Below are 22,632 nucleotides of genomic sequence, written 5' to 3'. Positions count from 1 at the left end.
ATTGACTATGAGGAGACATTTGCTCCTACCTCCCGCATGATGACCATCAGGTCTATGGTTGCTTTGGCTGCTCATTATGGATGGACTGTGCATCAGTTAGATATTAAAACTGCATTTTTACATGGGGAACTTCATGAGGAAGTATATATACAGCAGCCCATTGGTTTTGCAGTTGAGGGATCGGAACACTTGGTTTGCAAGCTGAAAAAAGCTTTATATGGTTTAAAACAAGTTCCTAGAGCTTGGTATGCAAAGGTAGATGCTTTCTTGCTTAGCCAAGGGTTCATAAATAGCTCATCTAAGTCTACCCTTTACGTATGTAAAGAGGGGGAATCCATGCTAATCATTTGTCTATATGTTGATGATCTCTTGCTTACAGGGACACATGCTGATCAGATTTCAGCATTCAAACAAAATTTGCAGCAAACTTTTGACATGTCAGACTTGGGGTCTTTGCATTATTACTTGGGCATTCAATTCATACATGATGCTAGAGGTATTGGTCTTTCATAGTCAAGATACATTGGTAAACTTCTTGAGAAGTTTGACTTACAAGATTGCAACCCAGTCTGTATACCAATGGAACCTGAACTAAAGCTGTCATTACATGATGACAATGATTTGTTTGATATACACACATATGCTCCAGCAGTTGGATGTCTTATTTACCTATGGAACACTAGGCCGGACATACAGTTTGCAATTTCAGCCCTAAGCAAATATATGCATCAGCCACGCATGTCACATTGGCAAGCTGTTAAGCATGTCTTTCATTACTTGCAGGGTACTAGATCTCTTGGATTGCTTTATGCCAAGGGGGGACCACTGCAATTACATGCTTACAGAGATTCTCATTGGGCTGGTGATTATGATTCACATCACTCCACTAGTGGCAATTGTTTCTTTCTTTGCTCATCTTGCATATCTTGGATTAGCAAGAAACAATCCACTGTTGCCACATCATCATGTGAAGCTGAATACAAGGCAACTTTCACTACCACAGTTGAATGCGTATGGATTAGACGCTTACTAGCTGATCTAGATGTATCTGTAACGGAGCCTACTCCTTTGTTCACTGACAATCAGAGTGCCATTGCAGTGGCATGGAGCCCAGTGTTTCATACACGCACGAAACACATTGAGATACATTATCACTTTGCCAAAGAGAGGCTACATGCAAGTGATATCAGCCTTGTCTATTGTCCTACCACCATTAATGTGGCAGACATCTTCACCAAAGCTCTTCCTCATAACAAATTTCAAGCATTTCGCAATGCTTTAAATTTGATCTCCTTTGGTGGCGGATGATCCTTGTACTCTTGATCACTCTTCACTCTAGGGGAGTTTGTTGGGTATTTCACTTACGCCTTACTTATGCCTACGCTCATTTAGGAGTGTCGGTAATCAGTAGAACACTGGGGCACTTTTTACTCTCAATACGAGAGGTTTTTCCCCCCCGACTTATTGTCTTATTTCGTATGTGCTTATGTCACACACTTACAGGCACTTATCGTGTTCGAGTGTAAACATCCCCTACAACCCTAAGGTTTAAAGGTTGTACCTTGTATTTTCTGTCTACACTCTTTCAATCTATTGCATTGGGTATCGTGCTTCACTCTCACACTGTCTACTGCATTCTATGCTGAGCTTTGATCCTGTCTCCATCTCACACCCACAAGCCACTCAAGAGTCCATGCAAAGTTCAAATTTAATGCATTATCAACTCTTGCAAATCACAATCACATTTCAGCCTATCCATTTATATTGTCTGATTTCAAGGGAAATTAGGATAATTGGAGCAATTCAGGATAATTTGGAGCTATGGGCGTAATTGAGTCAATTTTGGGACATTTGGGTCAATTTGGAGCATTGAGGGGTATTGGGGCAATTAGAGGGATATTCTTTGGGGCAATTTGGGTCATGCAGGGCATATTTGGGGCACTTAAGACATGTGTTGTTCCCCTTGTTCCCATTCCTCGACCTTGAATGTTCCCCCCGTTCCATGGGGTCCCATTCCCGTTCCCCGTTCCAAGTAACTATGGCCGGTTGGGACACATGAGTTAAACTGGAATGAAAGTGCTTTCTTGTTTGGATTATTTGCCATATTTGAGATATGCTGATTTTGAACAATGTGATCCTTGTATTTATGGTAAGCATGCTCAAATGTCACATTAAAAACCTCGTTCTCTTAATCTTCACCCTTAGAGTTGGTACATTCAAATGTATGTGAGATGCTAGGGTTATCTCTTAGGGAAAAGAAGTATTTCATTACTTTTGTTGATAAGCCACACACAAAGTATGGGTTTATCCAATCTGTCGTAAAGATGAGGCCTTGGATAAATTTAAAAATTTCCTAGCACTTGTTGAAGATAAAGCCAACAAGACATTAAAGTGCCTTTGCTCTGACAATGGTGGGGAATATGTGTCCAAAGCCTTTCAAGATTTTGTGACAACCAAAGGATTAAAAGGAAGCTCCCCACTCCTCACAATCCACCCTAAAATGGTGGGGCAGAGCATATGAACAAGACCATTCAATACAAGGTCCGCACAATATTGTGCCTGTCACATGTTGCTTTACCTCATGGATTTTGGGGCAGAGGCTATTATGACAGCTATACACTTGATTAATCGGTCAACAAATAGGTTTTTTTTTTTTTTTTTAAAGGGGGGGTTGAGCAAGCCACCTTCATATGCTCATTGAAGAGTATTTGGATACGAGGCATTTGTACACATTCGCAAGAAAGAACGCAACAAACGTGAGCCAAAGTCCTACATATATATTTTCCTAGGATATGGTGATGTGGGTGAAATGGGATATAGGTTATGGGATCCCAAAAAAAGGAAAATTGCACGCGACAATGATGTTATCTTTGGGGAAGATCACATGCACAAACAGCCTGAAAAGACTAAGGAAGTCAGAAGGATTGTATTCCGAGAAGATATACCGATAGGACAACAAAGAATGCCCACTGGACAATAGCAAATACTAGTTGTAAATAGCCTTGAAAATGCAGGGAATGATGCTGAAAATGATCAGCAAGATATTGCACATGATGTACCACAATTTCAGCAAGAACCTTTGGAACAACCAAAACCGGCTGTACAGCAAGTAGTTAATGCAGATTTGAAGGTTGAACAGCCAGCAAAGCTTGATCATTGGGTCCATAGGTCCACCAAAATGCAAAGACAGCCAGATAGGTTTGTTCTTGGTGTCAATTATGTGGTTGATTATGTCATGTTGACATATTGTGGTGAGCCATCGTGCTTCAAGGAAGCAATGGACAAAAATGACAGCAAGAAACAGCATGAGGCTATGCTGTCAGAGATGGAATCTCTCATGAAAAATGGCACTTGGGATTTGGTGCCATTGCCTAAAGGGAAAAAATTTCTACCATGCAAATGGGTTTACAAAATGAAAGTCAGTTCTCGTTCTTTGCCAAGGTACAAAGTATGACTGGTTGCAATGAAGGATATCATGAGATACCTAAAGGGCACAAAGGACTTGTGTATTTGCTTTGGGAAGCAAAAGTCATCTGTAGTTGGCTTCACAAATGCAAACTATGTCGGTCATCCTAATTGCAGGAAGTCTACTTCAAGATATGTGTTCATGTTCACAGGGGGAGCAGTCTCTTGGATATCCAGGCTACAAAAGTGTATTGCATTGTCTACTACAGAGGCAGAGTATGTGGCTGCCACTGAGACATGCGAGGAGGCTTTGTGGTTTTCACATCGGGTGAGAGAGCTTGGCATTACAAAGGTTCCTACCCTCCACTGTGATAGTCGCTATCATGCTAGCACAAAATCCTGTCTTTCATACAAAGACAAAGCACATTTGAGTGAAGTATCATTTTATTAGAGGTGTACTTGGCAGTAAAAGCATTGAGCTTGTCAAGGTACATACCGATTATAACCCTACTAACCTTCTCACAAAGGGTCTTCCAACAAAGCGGTTTGCTCATTGCCGCCAAATGATGGGGGTAGGATAGTATATGTGTGTTTCAGCTTTGTACATACGTAGACTTAGTTGATTCTTTCCTCTATCTTCAAGCACGCTGCCTTTAGGTGGGAGATTATTGGGAATTAAGGATCACCATGCCTTTTACGGTGTTTGGTGTGCACGTACCCTTACACATGTACTACATATACATATATAAAATCAAAAACCTAAAGTGGTACTTTTGAGATTGTACCCACATCAAGTTTCTCTCTTTTTTCGTGAAGATAATTGAATTAAGTAATAAATATTTACATGAGACCATCAGGTCAACCAAATCTCTCTCTCTCTCTCTCTCTCTCTCTCTCTCTCTCTCTCTCTCTCTCTCTCTCTCTCTCTCTCTCGTAAAGATAATTGAATTAAGTAGAGTAAATATTTACATGAGACCATCAGGTCAACATTCTCTCTGTATCTCTTACATTCTGTTACATCAGACCATTAGGTCAGCATACTTAATCTCTCTCACACTGTCTCTGTAGAAATTTACAAGATGCGAGCACGCTCTTAGAACAACCTATTACATAACCAATTCTAATAAATCAGACAAAAAGAAGAACTGGAGTAGAGTGAACAATCGCCAACCAGGGAGCAGCAATGTCCGCAAGAACCAAGTCAGCTGACATCATAGAAGTGATTTGCCATAACACCAATCCACGCACACGGGCCACATGCCCATGGATGCCCGATGCCGAATCAAAAATAAAGGCATTGCGAGTACACCATATGTGCCACAAGGCTGTCCATCTAAGAAAATGGAATAGGCAAGAACAATCTAAAGACAAAGATGGCATAGAGGACATATTTTCCATAATCCACAAACGAACTGATATGCGGTGCTGGGTCACTGAAAACCACACACGGGAAATGAAATTCCAAATCTGTCCCGCAACAGGGCAAGAGACAAAGAGGTGAAGCAATGTCTCATCGCATGTAGTACAAAAAACACAGCGCCCTGCAGAGATCTTTCGGGCACGGAGCACTTCTCCCATTGGAAGACCCCCAATGAGCAGTCTCCACATGAACACTTTACCCTGATACGGAACCTTAGACTTCCAAAGCTGGATAAATCTGTCCCGCCACTTTTTGCTATTCCTGAGATGCTAGAACTTATTAACCTTCCCCGTGACCCATCTTTTAGCTTCCACCATTTGATGATATATCTGATTCGCTGACCTTTTCTAAAAGTCATCAGGAAGCACAAACTTCCAGCCATGCCATGGATGCAATGGATGTAACACAAGCAAAGGAGAGAACCTCTGAAGACAGTCTTGTATTGACAACCAAATGTCCTTGTATCCACAAGGCACCCTAAAGTACTGACGAATATGCCTAAAAGAATAAAGGTGGGGCTGCCCAGGAATAACCCCATCATAGACTGTCTTCAACCCTAACCTAGCCATCCGATTAAACTTATCTCGCTGCAAATCTTTGTGTGGCCAATCCAACAACCTTGAGGAAGCCAGTATTTCTCCTTGCCATGAATTTTCCTCCTTACGAATATCCAAAGGACGCCAAACAGCAAAACGAAGCATCTCCTACCAAGAAGCAATTAAATGAGAAAGGAGAAAAGACTAGGAGACCTTTTATGGGCCTCGTAGAATTAAGTGCATGCCACCAGGAAGCATGAATAATCGTGCTTCCATGAGAGATACTAGTCTTTTCTATGAAGAATTTGACAATATCTGACCAAGGATGACACTGAATACATAGACTCTGCAAAAGGGATAGCCTCAAAGCGGCCATATGCAAATTAACATCCAACAAAGCTGCACCCCCCATCCTTTTTGGAGTGGTGACATGCTGCCACGAGATCCATACTTGCCCCAAACGATTGCCTTTCTTTTTCCACAGCATAAATCTGATAGGCTGGACCAAATCCAAAAGGGATTTCTTAGTCCAAGGCAACAATGGCAAAAAGAACGAAATCATACTAATCATAACGCATTGAGCCACTTTTAGCCTAACATGAAGAGGCCAACTCTGAGATTTCCAGTACATGAACCTGTCATGAATGCGAGATGCCACCCAATCCAACAAAAGCACGGCGAGCAACCTCCACACCAATAGAATATCCCAAGTGTCTAGTAATATTGCCCCTCGGGATCACCATTCCATTCCATCCCAAGGCCTGCAAATCATTCTCCGTACAGGAGAGAAGGGTGGATTTTTGAGTATTAATGTGAAGACCCGATGCCAAAGCAAAAAGGTTCCAGGCCACCATAACCCGATTCACATTAATAGGATCCGCCTTGAGGAACATAAAAGAATCATCTGCTAAAGATTGGCCCACCAATTGATCACTGCCAGGAAGAGATAACCCAACTATCTCACCTTGAGCTGCCAACTTGTCCAATAATGAGAGCATCGGGTGGGTTACCAAAGCAAACAGCAAGGGGCTAAGTGGACAACCTTGCCGAAAAGACTGAGATAAGGCGATTTCCTCCGTAATCCCTCCATTAAGAGCAATATGGGCCACAACACCCCGACTGATGGTATCAACTAGAGAAATCATACGGGGGCCAAAACCCATTGTAGACATTAATTGCCGCAAAAATGACCAACTAACATGATCAAATGCCTTCTCAATATCTAGCTAAAGCATAACAACCTCTTGGCTAGAAGCTTTGGCATAATCAATTCCCAGCTGGATATTCAAAATGTTGTGCATTATATTCTGACCTTTAATGAAAGCGTATTGACGTGGATGAATGAGATGCGGAAATACTTTCTACAATCTGTTGGCAATAATCTTGGAGAAGATTTTATATAACGATCCCATAACTAAAATGGGTCTCCATAGTTTCAAAGAGGTCAGAGAGGGAACTTTGGGCAACAACCTAATGACTGCAATCTTCCAATCTAAAGGCGTCATACCCAAGTTCCACACCTGCTGACACAATCGAGTTAATGGGTCCTTAAGCAATTACACATTGGCTGAAAACAGCTCATTAGGAAGCCCATCCCAGCCTAGACTTTTCCTTCTAGGCAAGTGAGACAGCGCTTCTTCCACTTCCTCTTTAGAAATATCGGCCTCCATTAAATTCACCCATTTTGGTTTGACCTAATTACTAAGCAGGTCACAAATGTATATTCGAGCAGAGAGAACAGCATTTGAAAGGATCTCTTCCAGACCCAACAAGACCCTATAAAAGTCAACAGTCATCTGAATAATAGAGGCAGGATCAATTACCATATCACCCTACCCATCCTTTAAGCACACAATATTTTCCCGGGCATATTTCTGATGGAGACGAGCAAAAAATTGATGACTTTGACTGTTGTTATCAGGTAAAGCTTCGGCTCTAGCTAACAGTTTGTATTTTGGATACTCCTCTTCCTGAAGAGATTGGACCCTGCCTTTCAGCCATTCAATGCAAGTGAGCAAGTCATCATCGGAATCCCCAGTCTAACACAAAGCCAAGGAATGAGCTAATAAAGCTTGAGCATGTTGCAATTCAGCTCGAAACAAGGAAGCATAATGAATACCATATTGTCGGGATAAGACTCGCGCATTATCCCTAAAAACCGCCCATGCTTCCATCCCTCTAGATAGAACCTTCAAGCTAAAAGAAGCTATCAGATGCTGAACATCTTCCAAAAACTGATTTTGCTACAAAAAAGATTGATTAAATTGAAGAAGCAAATGGGCAAGGAGAGCCTTGAATGCAGGAACAGGTCTGTGGCTCATTTCTAGGACCAAAGGGTAATGATCTGACAGAACATGGTGTCTTTCCACCCGCATATCAATGATTGCATGAAGAAAGGAGTCACTTTAGCAGATGTAGATTCTATCCAATCTGGCCCAAGTATTTGGATGCTGAAAAGAGCGATAAGTATATCCGGCTTGTGATGGAAACATCCAGGACCACATGTCATGTTTCAAAGATGCCGCTACAAGAGCATCCCAAGCCTGTCGCTCAAGACCATCCATAACTGAATGCGGGAAGGTCGCCTGATCTGCAAAAATACAGGCATTAAAGTCACCCTTAACAAAGCCTTGACGAGCCAAGGCAAGGCAGTGCAGGTCATCCCAAAGCTGACAACAATCCCTTGCATTAGAAGGAGCATACACGCCTACAATCCACAGAACCTCCCCCTCATAACAAATTTCCAGGATCAGAAATTGACCGCGGGTATCTTGAGAAACCAATGCTGGTTGCAGGAAGGATTTGACAGCCAACATAACTCCTGATTTATATGGAGCGCGACCACTAAAAAAGACCGCATAATCCTTATACACATAAGAGGATCCAACCAAAGAATGTTGTTTGTGCTCCACAACACAAAAAACATCCCAATTTCTGGAAAGCACAACTTTCCACAACCGATATTGCTTGCTTCCCGAAGAAATACCTTTTACATTCCACAAAGCAAGTTTCATGATCAATCAGAAAATAAGAAAAACTACTAAACCATCGCTTTCCCTTTCCCTTTTACATCAATAGCCTTGGCAGCCTGGAATCTCTCCATTTCAATACGTATAACATCTACAAGATCTGCTCTCTGCAGACCCGCAAAATCGAAGCTCGGGAAGGAAATTGCAATTGCTGGGAGCGGAAAACATCCCGAGGAGGCACAAGCCTTCCAGAGCATCGAATCGCAAGACTGAATCAGAAGTCCTTCTATCTTCCACTGTTGGGGTATGCAAGATTGAGGTTTCATATAAAAACCCCTACCTCTGCATTGGAAGGTCTGAGTGATTGGGGGCGGCGAAGGATGGGCAGGATTCAATCGAGAATCTTGCCTAGCATTACGACGAACCACAGTGACCCCAGAATCCTCCCGAGGAGACAAATTCCGCCCTACTACAGTCGAAGGATGCTCCCCGCCCTCAGAGGGGTCATTCTTCTTGCCTTCCTCATGACCTTGTTGGGGAAGGTGCTTTGGATCAGGTATTGTTTGCTGAAACATGTGCTGAAGGTGGTGGTCTTGCATTTCCATATCTTGATCCATAGGGCCTTGCACTACCTCCGTATTTTTGTCACATTCCGAAACGAAATGGCCCAACTGGCCGCATCTGAAACAGTGTCCTGCAAAAGTACCCCATTTCAACTCATACACCAACGTTTGTAAGCCTAGAACTTCAAAACGAACTTTTTGTCGGGCGTGGTTTGATTGTATCCCACAGCATACATGCCCTATTCCTATTGCCGGAAGCCAACCAAGGTTCCACCAAAACCTCACCATGGGTTCTCAGTACCATAGGGAGAAGTCTCCAAAGATGCGCAGGAAAATCCACCACCTCTACCCAAATTGGGCAAGCCTGCCTCAGCATGTCCTAAAATTCAGCCATGGGCCTCCAAGGGACCACATGAACTAGCTGCCCATCCAGAAACAAAGGAATGCGTTGCATAACAAGAGCCCGTACTTCTGCAGAACGAAACAGAACCTCAAAGAACCCCTTCGGGCCATCATAAATCGCTTCAACCCGGGGAACCTGCATACGCCCTGAAGCATCATCTGGGCATTGTTCAAAACTGACAAGCATAGACTACAGCCAAGCACAAATTCTGGTGATCAAAGGAGTCCTTCCAGTAAAATAAAATATGGCTGCCCTCTCATGGAAAGCAGCTATCTGTTGTAGGACCAAGTCGGTTCCCATGACTGCTACTACTTGATCCCCTTCCGGTAATGTGTTAGCTTTATCCTCATTATTGTGGACATAATCCGACATAAGATGATTGGCAGTGGCCAGCATGAACTGTAAAGACCCATTACGTTGCTTGCGGACACGAAACATGAACCTTAGGCTGAGGCAAATTCGGGCCTGAAAATTGTACATATTCAGAGTTTGACCTCTTAAGATTGGCCACAGCACTCGATGCAGTCAGTGAGGTTTTGGTGTTTAAGTGACCCCTTAAAGCCTATAAAAAGTTTGACCTTCGACTCATGGCTGCCTCCTCACCATATCCATCCCATGAATTGCTATATTGCAACATTGGAAGTGCCATTTTTAGGTCAGATTGCCTAAATTTTAGGCTGCTTTCAGCATTGATACCTGAGTTCAAAGGGCTGGTCAGACGAGCATTTAATGCCCTAAAACTTCATACATGACTGCTGATCATTAACCTCTCTTTGAAACTATGCAGCACTGTTGCCCCAAAATGCTCCACCTGCTGCACATAGTAAATTTGAAGTGCCATTTCTGGGTCAGAACTCTCTGCCTGTTGTCAATATTGTGGTAGACTTGACAATGATGAGTCAAAATCAAAAATATCCAGTGTATGTTGGTCCTACATTTGCATGCCATCTCTTGCTGCTTCAAATATTTCCTATGAACCCCTACAATACTACCACTTCTAGATATTTTTTGACATGGATGTATCATTACTTCCACCAAAAGTTTAACCAATGTAAGTTCTCTTTACAAACACCTAGCATGGTCCACAATAGCTAAAAGACAATTAGTTCACATATTACAAACAAATCAAAAAGCTTTCTGCTAGACATTTGCATCAAAATCATCCTAACAACAATCAATCAAGAACAAATCGTCAAATCAAAAAGCTTTCTGCTAGACATTTGCATCAAAATCATCCTAACAACAATCAATCAAGAACAAATCGTCCAAACTGGGGAAACAAAAAAGTTAGCAGAGGACTATGAATTAAAATTTTGAAGTGTTTGCTGGTCAATTTAAAAAGTCTCTCAATTTATTCGCATCTTCTTCCAAGGGTTGAAAGTGCAAGATGAATAAAGATGTTCCATTGGACAATCAAAAAGAACAACATGAAAAACTTCAACAAAAATGTTAGGTCTCTATTCTTTATCTTTGCTGAGCATAGAGCATATACGCTCTTCATAAGCATTTTTCATTTCTTGTCTCAAACTAGAGCATCACAGCACCACAGTCGTCCAAGGACAAAGGGTCCACAACAACCACATAATGCTTATTGCTCACCCTTTTAACCGTGCTTGCAGCTCTTTTCCTTAATACTGTCAATTGCAGAAGAGCATCTTCAACTCTCATTCCCCGAACAAGTGCTGCGACTAGATTAACCTTTTTAGGACTCTGAAAAGAAACACGTGTTTAAGCCATGCCAGCCAGCCTTCCCGCCTTCCCTCCCTCACTCTAAAAGATGGCAGGCTTCTGAGGAGGAACATATAATGACTTAACAACAGCAATTGTAAAGACATATTCATCAGCATTATAGGCCAATACCATGTCCTTTCTGAGTTTTTTTCCTTAATGAAACTCAAAACCAACCCATGGGGCTTGCAAAACACACACACAAATGAAAGCAAAAAACAACACTCTTTCTTCTAAGTAAAGGCTACCAATTTTGAACCTACCAACCAAAAATCTATCTTTCCTTGCAATCTTGGCAGTGTCTAGTTCTAACTTTTGAACTGTGAAGCAAATCTCCTTGCATCCTTGGAGCAGTGATGAAATATGACCTAAAAACCTGGAAGAATTAATGGTATCATTAATTCTTCCAGGTTTTTAGGTCATATTTCATCACTGCTCCAGGAGCAGTGAGAATGGGGGCAATGTCTTTCAAGTTAGGAGCAAGTTGAACATCAAGTTGGCTCCATGCCAAGTTGCAGGATGATCCAACTTGGCTTTTATAAAGTATACGACTGTGTTTAGCTTTTGCTTTTGCTTTCTGGTGTTTCTTAGCACGCTTGACTTTTTGTTTGCTCTCCCAGCTCTTTCTTTGGTCTTCTCGAAGCCATGAATGCAAAAGGCTGAGATTGTGTTTGCAGTATAAACCTGGTTGTCTTAAATCAAGACCCAAGTGACACCAAAATCAAAAAAGCAGCGTAATCTATGATTCTATAGCACTGAAGTCAACACAATTCCCTGAATGCTATCAGCTCATAATTTGGAGACAATCATCAGAACCCTAATTTCCATAGAACTTTTTGAAACCACGAACTGACATTGCCAGAAGTAAATATGTTTCCTAATTCAAATGCTTATCACCTGCAAAACTTTGGAAGATAACATTATTTGCAATCAAAGAAACCTCCATGCTGAGGGCAATCAGGTAGAAGACCTGAAAGCCTCTTACATATAGAGAAATATTAACCTGTGTATGAAAGGCAAGCTCAACTGCAAGTGAGCTAGAAATGGAGTATGGATGGAATCAGAATTGATACTAGTGCATTCCCTACCTCCAAAAGAAGCTGGCAAAGGTACAAAATCTCTGAGGCCATACTGGAACAGGGCTAATACTCTACCTCTGTTGATGATCCTCTCATTTGCTATACAAACTTGTGGAACTGATAAGAGACAAAGTTACCACCATTATCACTTTGGGCAGTGCTATATGGACACCCATTTGAATAGTTACCAATCCCACCCACAAAGCAAAACAAGAGAAAACTTTCGATTCTTTTTTTATGAAAAAGACCCACACATAACATAACCAGTCATCCACTATTCAGAAATAGCATTGAGATCCATTAAGAGAAGAAGTGGGTGACTGGCCATTGAGATCAGGATCAACCTCAAGATGCAATCAGCACAATGTATGGCCTCCTTTGGGAATGCTTGATGTTGCTCGCTGAGCTAACAAGGTTTACCATCATCTCCGGCCAGCATATAGGATGCCACCCACTAGACGATCCCTAAATGAGTCATAAAAGTAACATCAAGGAACTTTGTAACAAAGATAGCATTCAATGTCATACCAATCATCATTGGTTTTCCCTAGCTCAAGCTATACAATCCCAATATTGATTGAAGGTCTCAGAAAGTTGAGTCAAGGTAAACACAATTTATCAAGAAAGAGTATGCAAGTCCAACTTATGTGAGGGCCAAAATATTCATGAAAGCAGTCAAGAAAATTCCCAATTTTCTAATATATGTATGCAACATTACCAACCGAACCATTGACTAAAAAAAGTATGCAAGCTCTCCTACTCTAGTATCATGATTATCAAGATGTGTTTGAAAAGAAAAATGCAGATATGCTTCCCAAGCAAAAGGCTTATGACTATGCCATTGAGCGACAAGGAGTTCAATCGCCATTTAATCCCAATATATAAGATCTCAACATGAATTAGCAAAGCTACAAAAGTATAGTGATGAGAATCTAGACAAGGGTTTCATACGACACTCAGAGTCATTGGCAAGAGCTTCGATATTATCTATCAAGGAGGATGGCTCTTTCCTTATGTGTATCAACTACAAAGAACTCAACAAGCTAACCATCAAGGATCTTTATCCACTTTCCTTGATCCCAAAACTCTTAGAGTAACTTGGAAGAGCAAAGTTATTCACAAAGATTGATCTTCATGGACCTTATAATCTTGTCAAGATGAGGGAAGGCAATGAGTAAAAGAAAGCTTTTTGCACAAGGTATGACCACTTTGAGTGTGTTGTCTTACCATTTCCAAGAGTCTTCCAAGGGTTAATGAACGGCATATTTTGCAAGTATCTAGATGACTTTGTGGTAACATATTTAGATGATATTTTAATATTTTCCAAGTGGCAAGAATCTAGAGAAGCACGAGCATCATGTGCAAATAGTTCTTTTCACCAACTAGAGATGAACCATAGATTTCTATGGATATATTACTTCTCAAAATGGAATTTCTTTGGATAGAAAGAAGATGAAGACCATTCTTCAATAGAAAACACCATGATCAATTCGAGATGTGCAATGGTTATTGGGATTTGCGAACTTTTATTGAATCTTCATTAAAGATAATTCCAAGATCACTGTGCCTCTCACATGATTAGCTGAAAACGATTAATATATATGGAGCCTTCATGCAAGGAAGGCTTTTCAAATACTTAAAGCAAGCCTTCACTACAGCTCCCATAGTAATACACATGGATCCATCTAAGCCTTTCTTCTTGAAGACTAATACAATAGATTTTGTAGTTAATGTTATTCTCTCCCACATTGGTAATGATGGTCAAGTACATCCACTTTCATTCTATAAAATTCTCCCAACAAATGAAATAAATCACAAAATTAATGATAAGGAACATTTAGCTATTGTTGAATCTTTTGAAACATGGGGGCTCTTAGCAAAGTACATCTCATGGTGTGTGAGCCTAGGCACTTTGGTGCATTTCAATTATTTTATACCAAAGTTTGTTGTGATTGGCTGACCTGATTTGGATGATAAAATTTTCAATTGGCTAACTAGTATTTTTTGGTATCATAATTTAGCCTATTTATTTATAGCTAGGCTCCCTTGTCCTCGATCACCCACTCGAATACTCATCCTTCGGCACAACTGCTTCCAAGTGGAGCGGGGGAGACTATACACATTGTTGGTCACTCACTTGCCATAGTAACCAAAAAACGTGTTTCATCCTAGCAGAATGTGAGACCTGAAAACATACAAAACAATTCATTTGTTTTCACAAAAGGAGTCACAAAGCGAAAAAAAAAATTAAAGGGTTTCTTTATCTAAAAGAACGTGTGGGCTATTTTACTTTTACGACTTGAATTTTTTCCACCCTCCTTATGCATGCAATCACCACTTTCTCCAATCTCTTCCTGCATTGTTTCGTTTCATGAAAGGTCCCAAAAAAAAAAAAAAAAATTAAGGGTTTCTTTTATTTTAAAAAATGTATGAGCTAATTTTCTTTTACAACCCATACTTTTTCTACATCCTCCTTGCATGGCCCATCACCTCCTCCTCCTCTTATCTCTTCCTAATCTAACTCTTTCTCCTCCACATCTTCCTCATCTCCTCCTCCATCTCCTCCATACCCTCCTTCTCCACCCTCTCTATTAGCTTGAGCCTCCACCTCAAGCGAAGATGCCTCCCCACAAAGTTTTCACTAAGGGCCATTAGTGTTTACTTTTACTTTACATTATGTATCATATGTATGTTTTAGCCTATAAGGTTTGATTTGCGAGTCATGAATGCTAATTATTATATGAGTAGGTAAAATGAATGTTTTGATTCTAGGCTTTAAAGTTTTGACTCTAGGATCTAGGTGGAATGAATACTTTCATTTTATAGATCATTTTTTTCTTCAATATTACTATATATGGATCTACTTTTCCCCTTGTAATATTATTAATATATAGTAGTTTTGATTCTTATCAATAATATTTTTCGAAACCTCAAGATAGCTAATGAAACAAAACACAAAACAAAACCTCGAAACATGAAACAAGATGAAAAGTCTTCAATGACTATGCTCAATGCCTAAGCCTTTATACTATTCTTGTGCCTTCGTATATGGATTTTATTTCTTAAGCATATTCTCTTTGAGTTCTTGTATTCTTTGCAATGTTCTCTTTTGTTCTTTCTGTTCTTGCAGTCTATTAGAGCAGTGTCTCTTTGCTTCAATTGCTGCCCACTTAGCTTGTTCTCTTGGTTCTGGTACTATCTGCTGTTCGTAACTGCTGTTTTCAGGTCTGATCACACAAACTGCTGCAGCAGCTTGTGTTTTGTCATGTCTACCTCTGGGCAGGTCCAAAGCAGCTGAGCAGAGTATAGGGTGGCAGTATTTAGCCAGCAGGCAGCTGTCCACAGCCTGCGTTTTGCTATCTGCCCCTGCGTTTTGCAGCATCTGCCTGTGTTCTGCTGCTGTTTACACCAGATCTGCTGCCATCTTGCAGAATTTAGTCAGCGATTTGCAAAATCTATCTGCATTTTGCTGATCCAGCTGCCAGTTCGACTGATTTGCTGCTCTTTTTCATTGATCAGCTGACAATTTTGCTGTTCTGCTGCTGTTTTCCGCTTTTTTTCCACACACCTGCGCTGACTCCGTCGCCTCATTCAAAGGACAAATCATACGTGCTGGTTGTCATGCTTCTGTCACATCACTCTCTTCACTTTTGTTCCTCCTCTTCTGTTTTAAACTCAATTGCTTGCACTATTGAGCTCGTGGTTTTGGGCTAGGCCTTGACTGTTGAGCTAAGAAATGCATTCCATGCTAATTAGGTTTCTTAAACCGCCCCAAAACATGCTTATTTAATGAAAAACGCAAAATCAATGCATGGTTTGAGAGAGTGATTTGGGAGGGCCCATCCACATCTATAAATAGACAAGCTGCCCCCATTCAGTCTTCATCCCTTCTATGCAGGTTTTTTGCGTTCACGTGAAGATCTTTGCCATCAACCTTCCTCCACATGGTTGTCTAGCGTTTTGGTCTTCTACACCCTCCAACACACTCCAACTGGTGGTTACAACACTCAACACCCGTCTTCGGTGGACGTCGCACTCCGACACTCAATTGCACTATCCCAACTGATTAGGCAGCAGTATTTGAAGGAAACCTACACTATAGAGGGAGCAAAACACAATCCTCCGGGCAATATGGTATAGAAGGTACTGCTGAATGATGAAAGAAGAGACAGCCAACTATAGAGGGAGTGAAATGCAAACCTCAAGGGCTGTCAAAAACGAGGAAGGAGATCATCGTCTATGGATGCATACTCTCGAAGATGAAAAACAGCAAGGTGGCTTCCTAGATGGTGAAAGGCAACCCCAAAAAGAACAAAAATTGCAAAATGCAAATTGTGGAAGGTAGAAGTGCTTGCCAAAGCCAAAGTGATGCAAACTGCAAAACACAGCCTATAGAGCTAACACTAGATGTAGGGGATGGTTGCCAGACAAAGCAAATAGTGTCAGACTGCAAAACGCAGCCTAGAAAGGCTATCGCAAGGTGTGGGAAGATGACACTAGTAGCGACGAAAGGTTGCCAAACAATCTACGGATAGTAGGCAGTTGGACGTGGGTAATCTACAACCAAATGCAACGTGGATGATGTAGAGCATGGCACCTTACATGAAGGGAGTAGGGGCCACGAACTACAATGTCCTCCCGAGGTAGGAGCACTAGCGAGATGCTCGAGAGGAGAAGGATGTGGGAGAGAATGATTGAGAGTGACAAAATGAATGAATGTGAGAGGTATCAAATAGGGTAAGTGACAAGTCAATGCCATATTTATAGGCTCAGACTGTCTACTGGGGCGCCCAACCCTGTTTGGAACTGTCAATGCAAAACCAAAAGGAATGAAGTAGAGAAAATGTACTCAATGACAAGGTTCTCAAAATGATTGATATCGACATCGAGGTTTTTCTAAGGCACCATGCTGGTGGCTTGATCATCCATTGCTTGGATATCCATAGATGATGGTCCCATCAATGGTCATTGTTGTATGTACTATGATGAGTCATTATCATTGTATCTTTTCTTGTTCTGATCACCCATGATCTAAGAGAGGGTACTAGCACAATACATCTCATGGGTGTTTGAATCTAGGCACTTTAGTGCATTTCAATTATTTTATGCTAGAGTTTGTTGTGGCTAGTAAACCTAATTTTGGGTGCCAATTTTCAATTGGTCGACTTGTATTTTCTAGCATCATTATTTAGCCTACTTATAGGCCAGCTCCCTTCTCCTCAATGAGTCACTCAAATACTCATCCTTAGGCACAAATGCTTCCAGGTGGAGAGAGAGAGACCGGTCCACACTACCAGTGACTCAGTGCCCAAGCCTTTGTATTATTTTTCTACCTAAGAATATGGATTTCATTTCCTGGCCATGTTTCCATTGAGTTCTTGTGTTCTTTGCAATGTTTTTCTATGTTTTTTGTACTCTTACAATCTATTACAACAATGTATCTTTTCTTTCACTACTACACACTATTTAACAAAGGCATCTTTGGCAGGAATACCCCACAAAATCAAAGTCTTTACAAATCATAACAAAACTAGAGTAGTTCATAGGTTCTCATTTTCAAATTGGTGACAAGCAAGATGGTATGTCTCAATGCTCCTATCTTGCACCTAAGAAAGGAGATGCAATTCATAATCAACAAGACGATTAAGTTCTCCTAAAACCAAAGCAACTCCAACCTTGTCAAGCAAGGCTCCTAAAGATCCAACTTTCCTTCAAGGTAAGAAAGAACTTTCTAAGGATCCCTTTGTAAGTTTAAGAAAATCTAAGAAGAATATAAAAATGATAAAGACTTCTAGGACATTGAAGGCATGTCATGCTATCAAGGGCTTCTAGATATACCACCTCCTCGAACACCTTGGTTACACATACTCCTGGATATACCACCCAAAACGCCTTGGTTATACATACTTCAAACAAGGCATGACCTTTCAAATTGCATGACATTTTGAAGTCAATAAAACAATAGAGCTCATCTCTTGAGACTTTTGGTAGCCTCAAATCTGAAAATTGGTCAAAGAATGCATATAAACATGTCATACATGCAATAGAGCCAAGGTCCCTCACCATTGACCTCATGGGTTACTACACCACTTACCTATCCCTAATCACCCCTAGTCATTTGTATCAATGAACTTCAACACTAATCCACCTTCTTCAAAGGGATTCCATTTCATTTTTGTGGTGATTCATAGATCCACCAAGATGGCTTTATTCCTACCCACAAGACAATTATTGGTAAAGGCACAATCCGACTTTTCCTAGAGTGTAACAAATAACATTGTTTCAAACCAAGACCAAATAACATTGTTCAAAACAAGAACCACAATTTGTGCCAAGTTTTTGGAAAAGTCTCCTCAAGCTCCTAAGCGTCCAAACCAACCTCTCTTCAACCAATCAAGATCAAAGTAATGGGCAAACAAAGAGAGTAAATCAAGTGTTGAAACAATATATCTATGGTGTACAACCAACTACAATCAAGATAATTAGGTGGATTTAGTTGCCCTGGCAAAATTTGTCTACAATAATGTCATGACCCCTCTATTGGACCTCCCATTCTTTGCCAACTATCAAAGACAACCTAAAATGGACATTTATAAGAGTTGCCCAGTGAAAAATCCAATAGCTATCTAGTAGAACACTTGTTAAAAACCATGAGGAGTTGAAATCACATATTCAACAACCCCAAGAAAGATATAAAAACAATGTTGATCAATAGCAAATACAACATCCCACTTACAACATTGGTGATGAGAGTTTAGCTATTACAACAAGATTTATGATCTTGTTGTCCTTCCCAAAAGTTGGATTATCAAAGATTTTGGGCCATTCAAGACTATTGGTCAAGTGAATCCAATCACTTACTATCTCCATTTGCCATAGTTTACAAGAATTCACCCAACAATCCATGTCTCAATCATTGAAGCCTTGCCATGCATCCTCGATAAGGGGAAGAAACCTACAACCACTACCATCTATTGAGATCAAGGACACCCAACCTATGAAGTCCAGACTATCCTTGATTCTAGAATTTCTCATGGAAGACTTGAATACCTTGTACATTGGAAGAGCTACAATGCCAATGAGCAAACATGAGAAATCAACATTGCTTATGTCACTCTTACATTGACAATGTTTATGTCATCAATGATACCATCATATGCTTATGTTAGCCACTCATCTCATATCTAGGAGCTTTCCCTTAACCTCCTTAACTCTAGTATAAATATAAGTCTTGGGCCCCTTAAGTCTTGCTAATACCAAAGGTGAGGCTCCTGCAAGATAAGCCCTCTTGAGTCCTAGTGTAAGCCTTGTATCTCCAATCCTTGTCTTGTCTTGTATTCAGTCTAGTCTTGATCAATATATTATCTTGAACCATGTAGCCTTATTTCAATCTCACACCAAGGAATACATGGTTATACTCCATCTTCTTACAATAAACAATTGAGTTCTTCTTCTTCTTTTTCTTCTTCTTGTTCTTCTTTTTCTTCTTCTTCTACAAGTTATTCTCTTGGGGTTCTCTTGTGTGATTCATATTGAAGTTGTGGAGAATGATAGTTTGGAGATTGCTATGAGAAACTTTGGGGCCATCTTCAACTATTGTGCAATAGATTGCAGCAGGGAAAACTTGATGGAAAATGAGAGAAATATAACTCTTTTTATCGGAAAGGAAAACTAACTACAAACAAGAAAAGTGGAGTACCACAAGATGAGGTACATATCAATGAAGTGTAGCATGTGAAGGGACACTTGGAAGTGTCTTGTCATTTGTCTCTTCTTTTTTGGCTGAAATTTGACAAGAATAAAAGCAACCAAATTTAGTAGAAATTATCAAGACACAAGCTTACTATTTTAAGAATGATGTCCCTAGTTTTAAGGATTGGCATTTTCAAGTCAATCCAAGGCTCCTTAAATTTAGGGATGACCTAAAATTTTGAGGCCCCTTGATATAGGTATCATATAGAAACTCTTTTCAAGAACATTGCAAAAGCATATCTAGAATCTTAACATGCAATTTCTATGCAACAATACATGCATTCTAAACTTTCATCTTACACATATACATTGCACAAACTTTTCATAATCATGCAATCTTGTTGATTGTAACTATCTATGCTCGTGGATCTAGCCCTCACTCCAAAGCATTAATTCTTCCTATGTGTGCTTTTGATCCTCATATGGTTGAGTTCTACTCGAATCATGTAGATGGAAATGTGGTGTCATTATTCTAATACACTAAGTGTGAGAGTGCGCAACGGAAGAAGGAACTCGAACACAGAGGAATAGAGAGACAATCTGCAAGAGAAGAAGAAAAGAAATCTGCACTAAACAAGGAACAAATGCTGAACAGAAGGACTGATCAATTCCTACATGCAGCCCACAGCATCAGTAAGGGCACCAGATCAGGCTGATGATGACGGCAGCACCGAAGACAAAGGAAGACGACGGAGTCGGAGTGTGCATCTGCCAAGGAAGGAGGCAAGATGATAATTTAACTAACTGCCAAGTGGGAAATGCACATAAAATCCCGACTAGAGGAGAAAATGCACTAAAATGCAATAAATTGAGAGCTCTAGAATGAGCTACCTCCTCCATCAAAACAAGTGATAGACAAGTCAGAGCTCCTAAAGTCCTCATCTGACTTAGACTGAGGCTCACAGGTAGGAGACGACAAGGCATGACAACTATGCTTGCTAACACCCCCTCCCAGATCCTAGATGTGACAGAAGGCCAAGGGAGAAACGGATCCTAGGGTGGCAAGGGGAATGCCAATGTCAATGAAGATTGTCAACGAAGAAACTTCTCACGATCCTCGAAAGCCCCCTCTAAAACAGTAGGGGCCAGGAAATCCACAGCCGCATCACCAAGATTGTCCCCCTCTAAAAGGGATGGGGTACGAGGGAACCACCAGAGGAGAGGGTGGGGGATAGGAAGGAACCTGTGGAGAAGAGGGTGCACAAGCGAGAATGGGTGTAGCAATAGACAACTGCCTCAAAGGACCCTGCATAAGAGAAGGGGAATGGAACCTATAAAGCCCGCTATCTTGCCAACCTGTCACAATAACAGCCCCTATAGAAGAATCCTCAATACAAATGGCCTGCTTGGTGAAGACAACCCGAGTACCAAGCCTTGTGAGGCCATAAACTGAGAGGAGTGGAAAGCCCAAGTCCAAAACATAAAGAGCTTGCGAAAGGGAGCTCGACACGCGGTCAAGAAATAAAGGCAAAGTGCCAACACCACAAATAGGCACCGAAACAATGTCACCAACAGTGACTGAACCCTCAAAACGGCATAGATCCTGCAACAAATCACCTCATGGAGTCATATGACTAGAAGCTCCACTATCAACCAGCCAAGGCCTCGCGGAAGATGAGGCAACCACTGAAGAAGGCTCCTCCAAGTCAACAATATGAAGGAACACTGACTTATGGGTAGTCGCTGGAGTAGAGTTAGAAGGCTTAGATGTTTTAGCTCCATCCTTCGCTTCCGGACAAAGGTGAGGGTACTTCTTCCAACATTTCTCCTCTAGATGTGTCCCCTTCCCACAATATGGGCAGTTAGGCTTCTTTGAGTCGGAGTTAGAACCTGAAGAACTCTCCTATCTTTTAGCATGTGACTTCCCTTTCTTATGTGTCCCCCCTCCTGAACCTACAACAAAAGCTTTAGTGGAGGTGGTGTTGAGCTAAAACACACTTTTCAGCTGATTAGCATTCTTAAACAGTCCCAAAACCCACTTAATTAAAGAAAAACCCTAAAAAGAGGAGTGATCCGTTTCAGTGGTCTCTCAAAAACCCTAATTTTTGGGAAACCCTTCCACATCTATAAATAGACAAGCTGCCCTCATTCAGCCTTATTCCGTCTGTGCAGGTTTCTCACTCCACGTGCAGATTTCAGCCATCAGCCTCCTCCCACATGGCTGTCCAACCCTCGTGACTGCTACCACTCCATCCGTGTTTGCTCCTGCTGCTAGTGCCTTCATCCATGCTGACGTCAGCTGCTGGCAACATCATCATCTATTGTGATCATCCAATCATCGCCAACCATATCAGACACTGTTTCAGCCTACGTTTGCACATGTGCAGCCTAGGCATCAGCTGTTCATCATCCTCAGGCAATCTCAGATCTGTGTTTGCTGTTTCGGACAGCCGCCAACCATCACACTCCTACTATTTGTGTTTCTTGATCAGCATCTACTGTCACTTGTGTTTACAGCATCTACCTCCTCAGACACTCCAATTGGTGGTCACAGACTTGGGACCCGTCTCCGGTGGACGTCACTCTCCGACATTGCTCTACCCTTGAGCACACTGTACACTTTTACATTCATTTACAGCATTCATTCACTTCAGAGTTGTGTTCTCTCTCTCCCTTCTTCTATTTGTGTTTGAGTTTTGAGTTTTGCGTTTAGGGTTCCAATTTTTGAGTTTTGCGTTTAGGGTTTGAGTTTTGCTCTTTGTGTCTACGTCTGTCTCTTTGTGTTTATGTCGTGGTCGTACACTGTGTGTGTCCTCAAAGCAAACCCTAGCAGCTTT

At 41.2% G+C, this 22,632-nt stretch overlaps 1 protein-coding gene across 3 annotated transcripts in view; it reads right to left on the bottom strand.

Annotated features, from left to right (window-relative positions):
- LOC148038559 (uncharacterized) overlaps nucleotides 1-22,632 on the bottom strand; it is a 67,016-nt gene that overhangs the window by 29,074 nt on the left and 15,310 nt on the right. For 2 of the 3 annotated variants that reach the window (XM_087673509.1, XM_087673511.1), the window contains one exon: nucleotides 10,896-11,006. The exons of the other annotated variant lie outside the window; for it this stretch is intronic. In XM_087673509.1, coding sequence (XP_087529635.1) covers nucleotides 10,896-11,006 — 111 coding nt within the window. The remainder of the gene's footprint in view (nucleotides 1-10,895; nucleotides 11,007-22,632) is intronic. 3 annotated transcript variants of the gene reach the window in all.

Source organism: Lygodium microphyllum, chromosome 3 (genome assembly GCF_053477565.2).
Source record: "Lygodium microphyllum isolate KBCC chromosome 3, Lygodium_microphyllum_v1.1.10, whole genome shotgun sequence".
Classification (NCBI taxonomy): Eukaryota; Viridiplantae; Streptophyta; class Polypodiopsida; order Schizaeales; family Lygodiaceae; genus Lygodium; species Lygodium microphyllum.
Note: the sequence above shows the minus strand (reverse complement) of the source record. Positions and strands in the feature narration are given on the sequence as shown.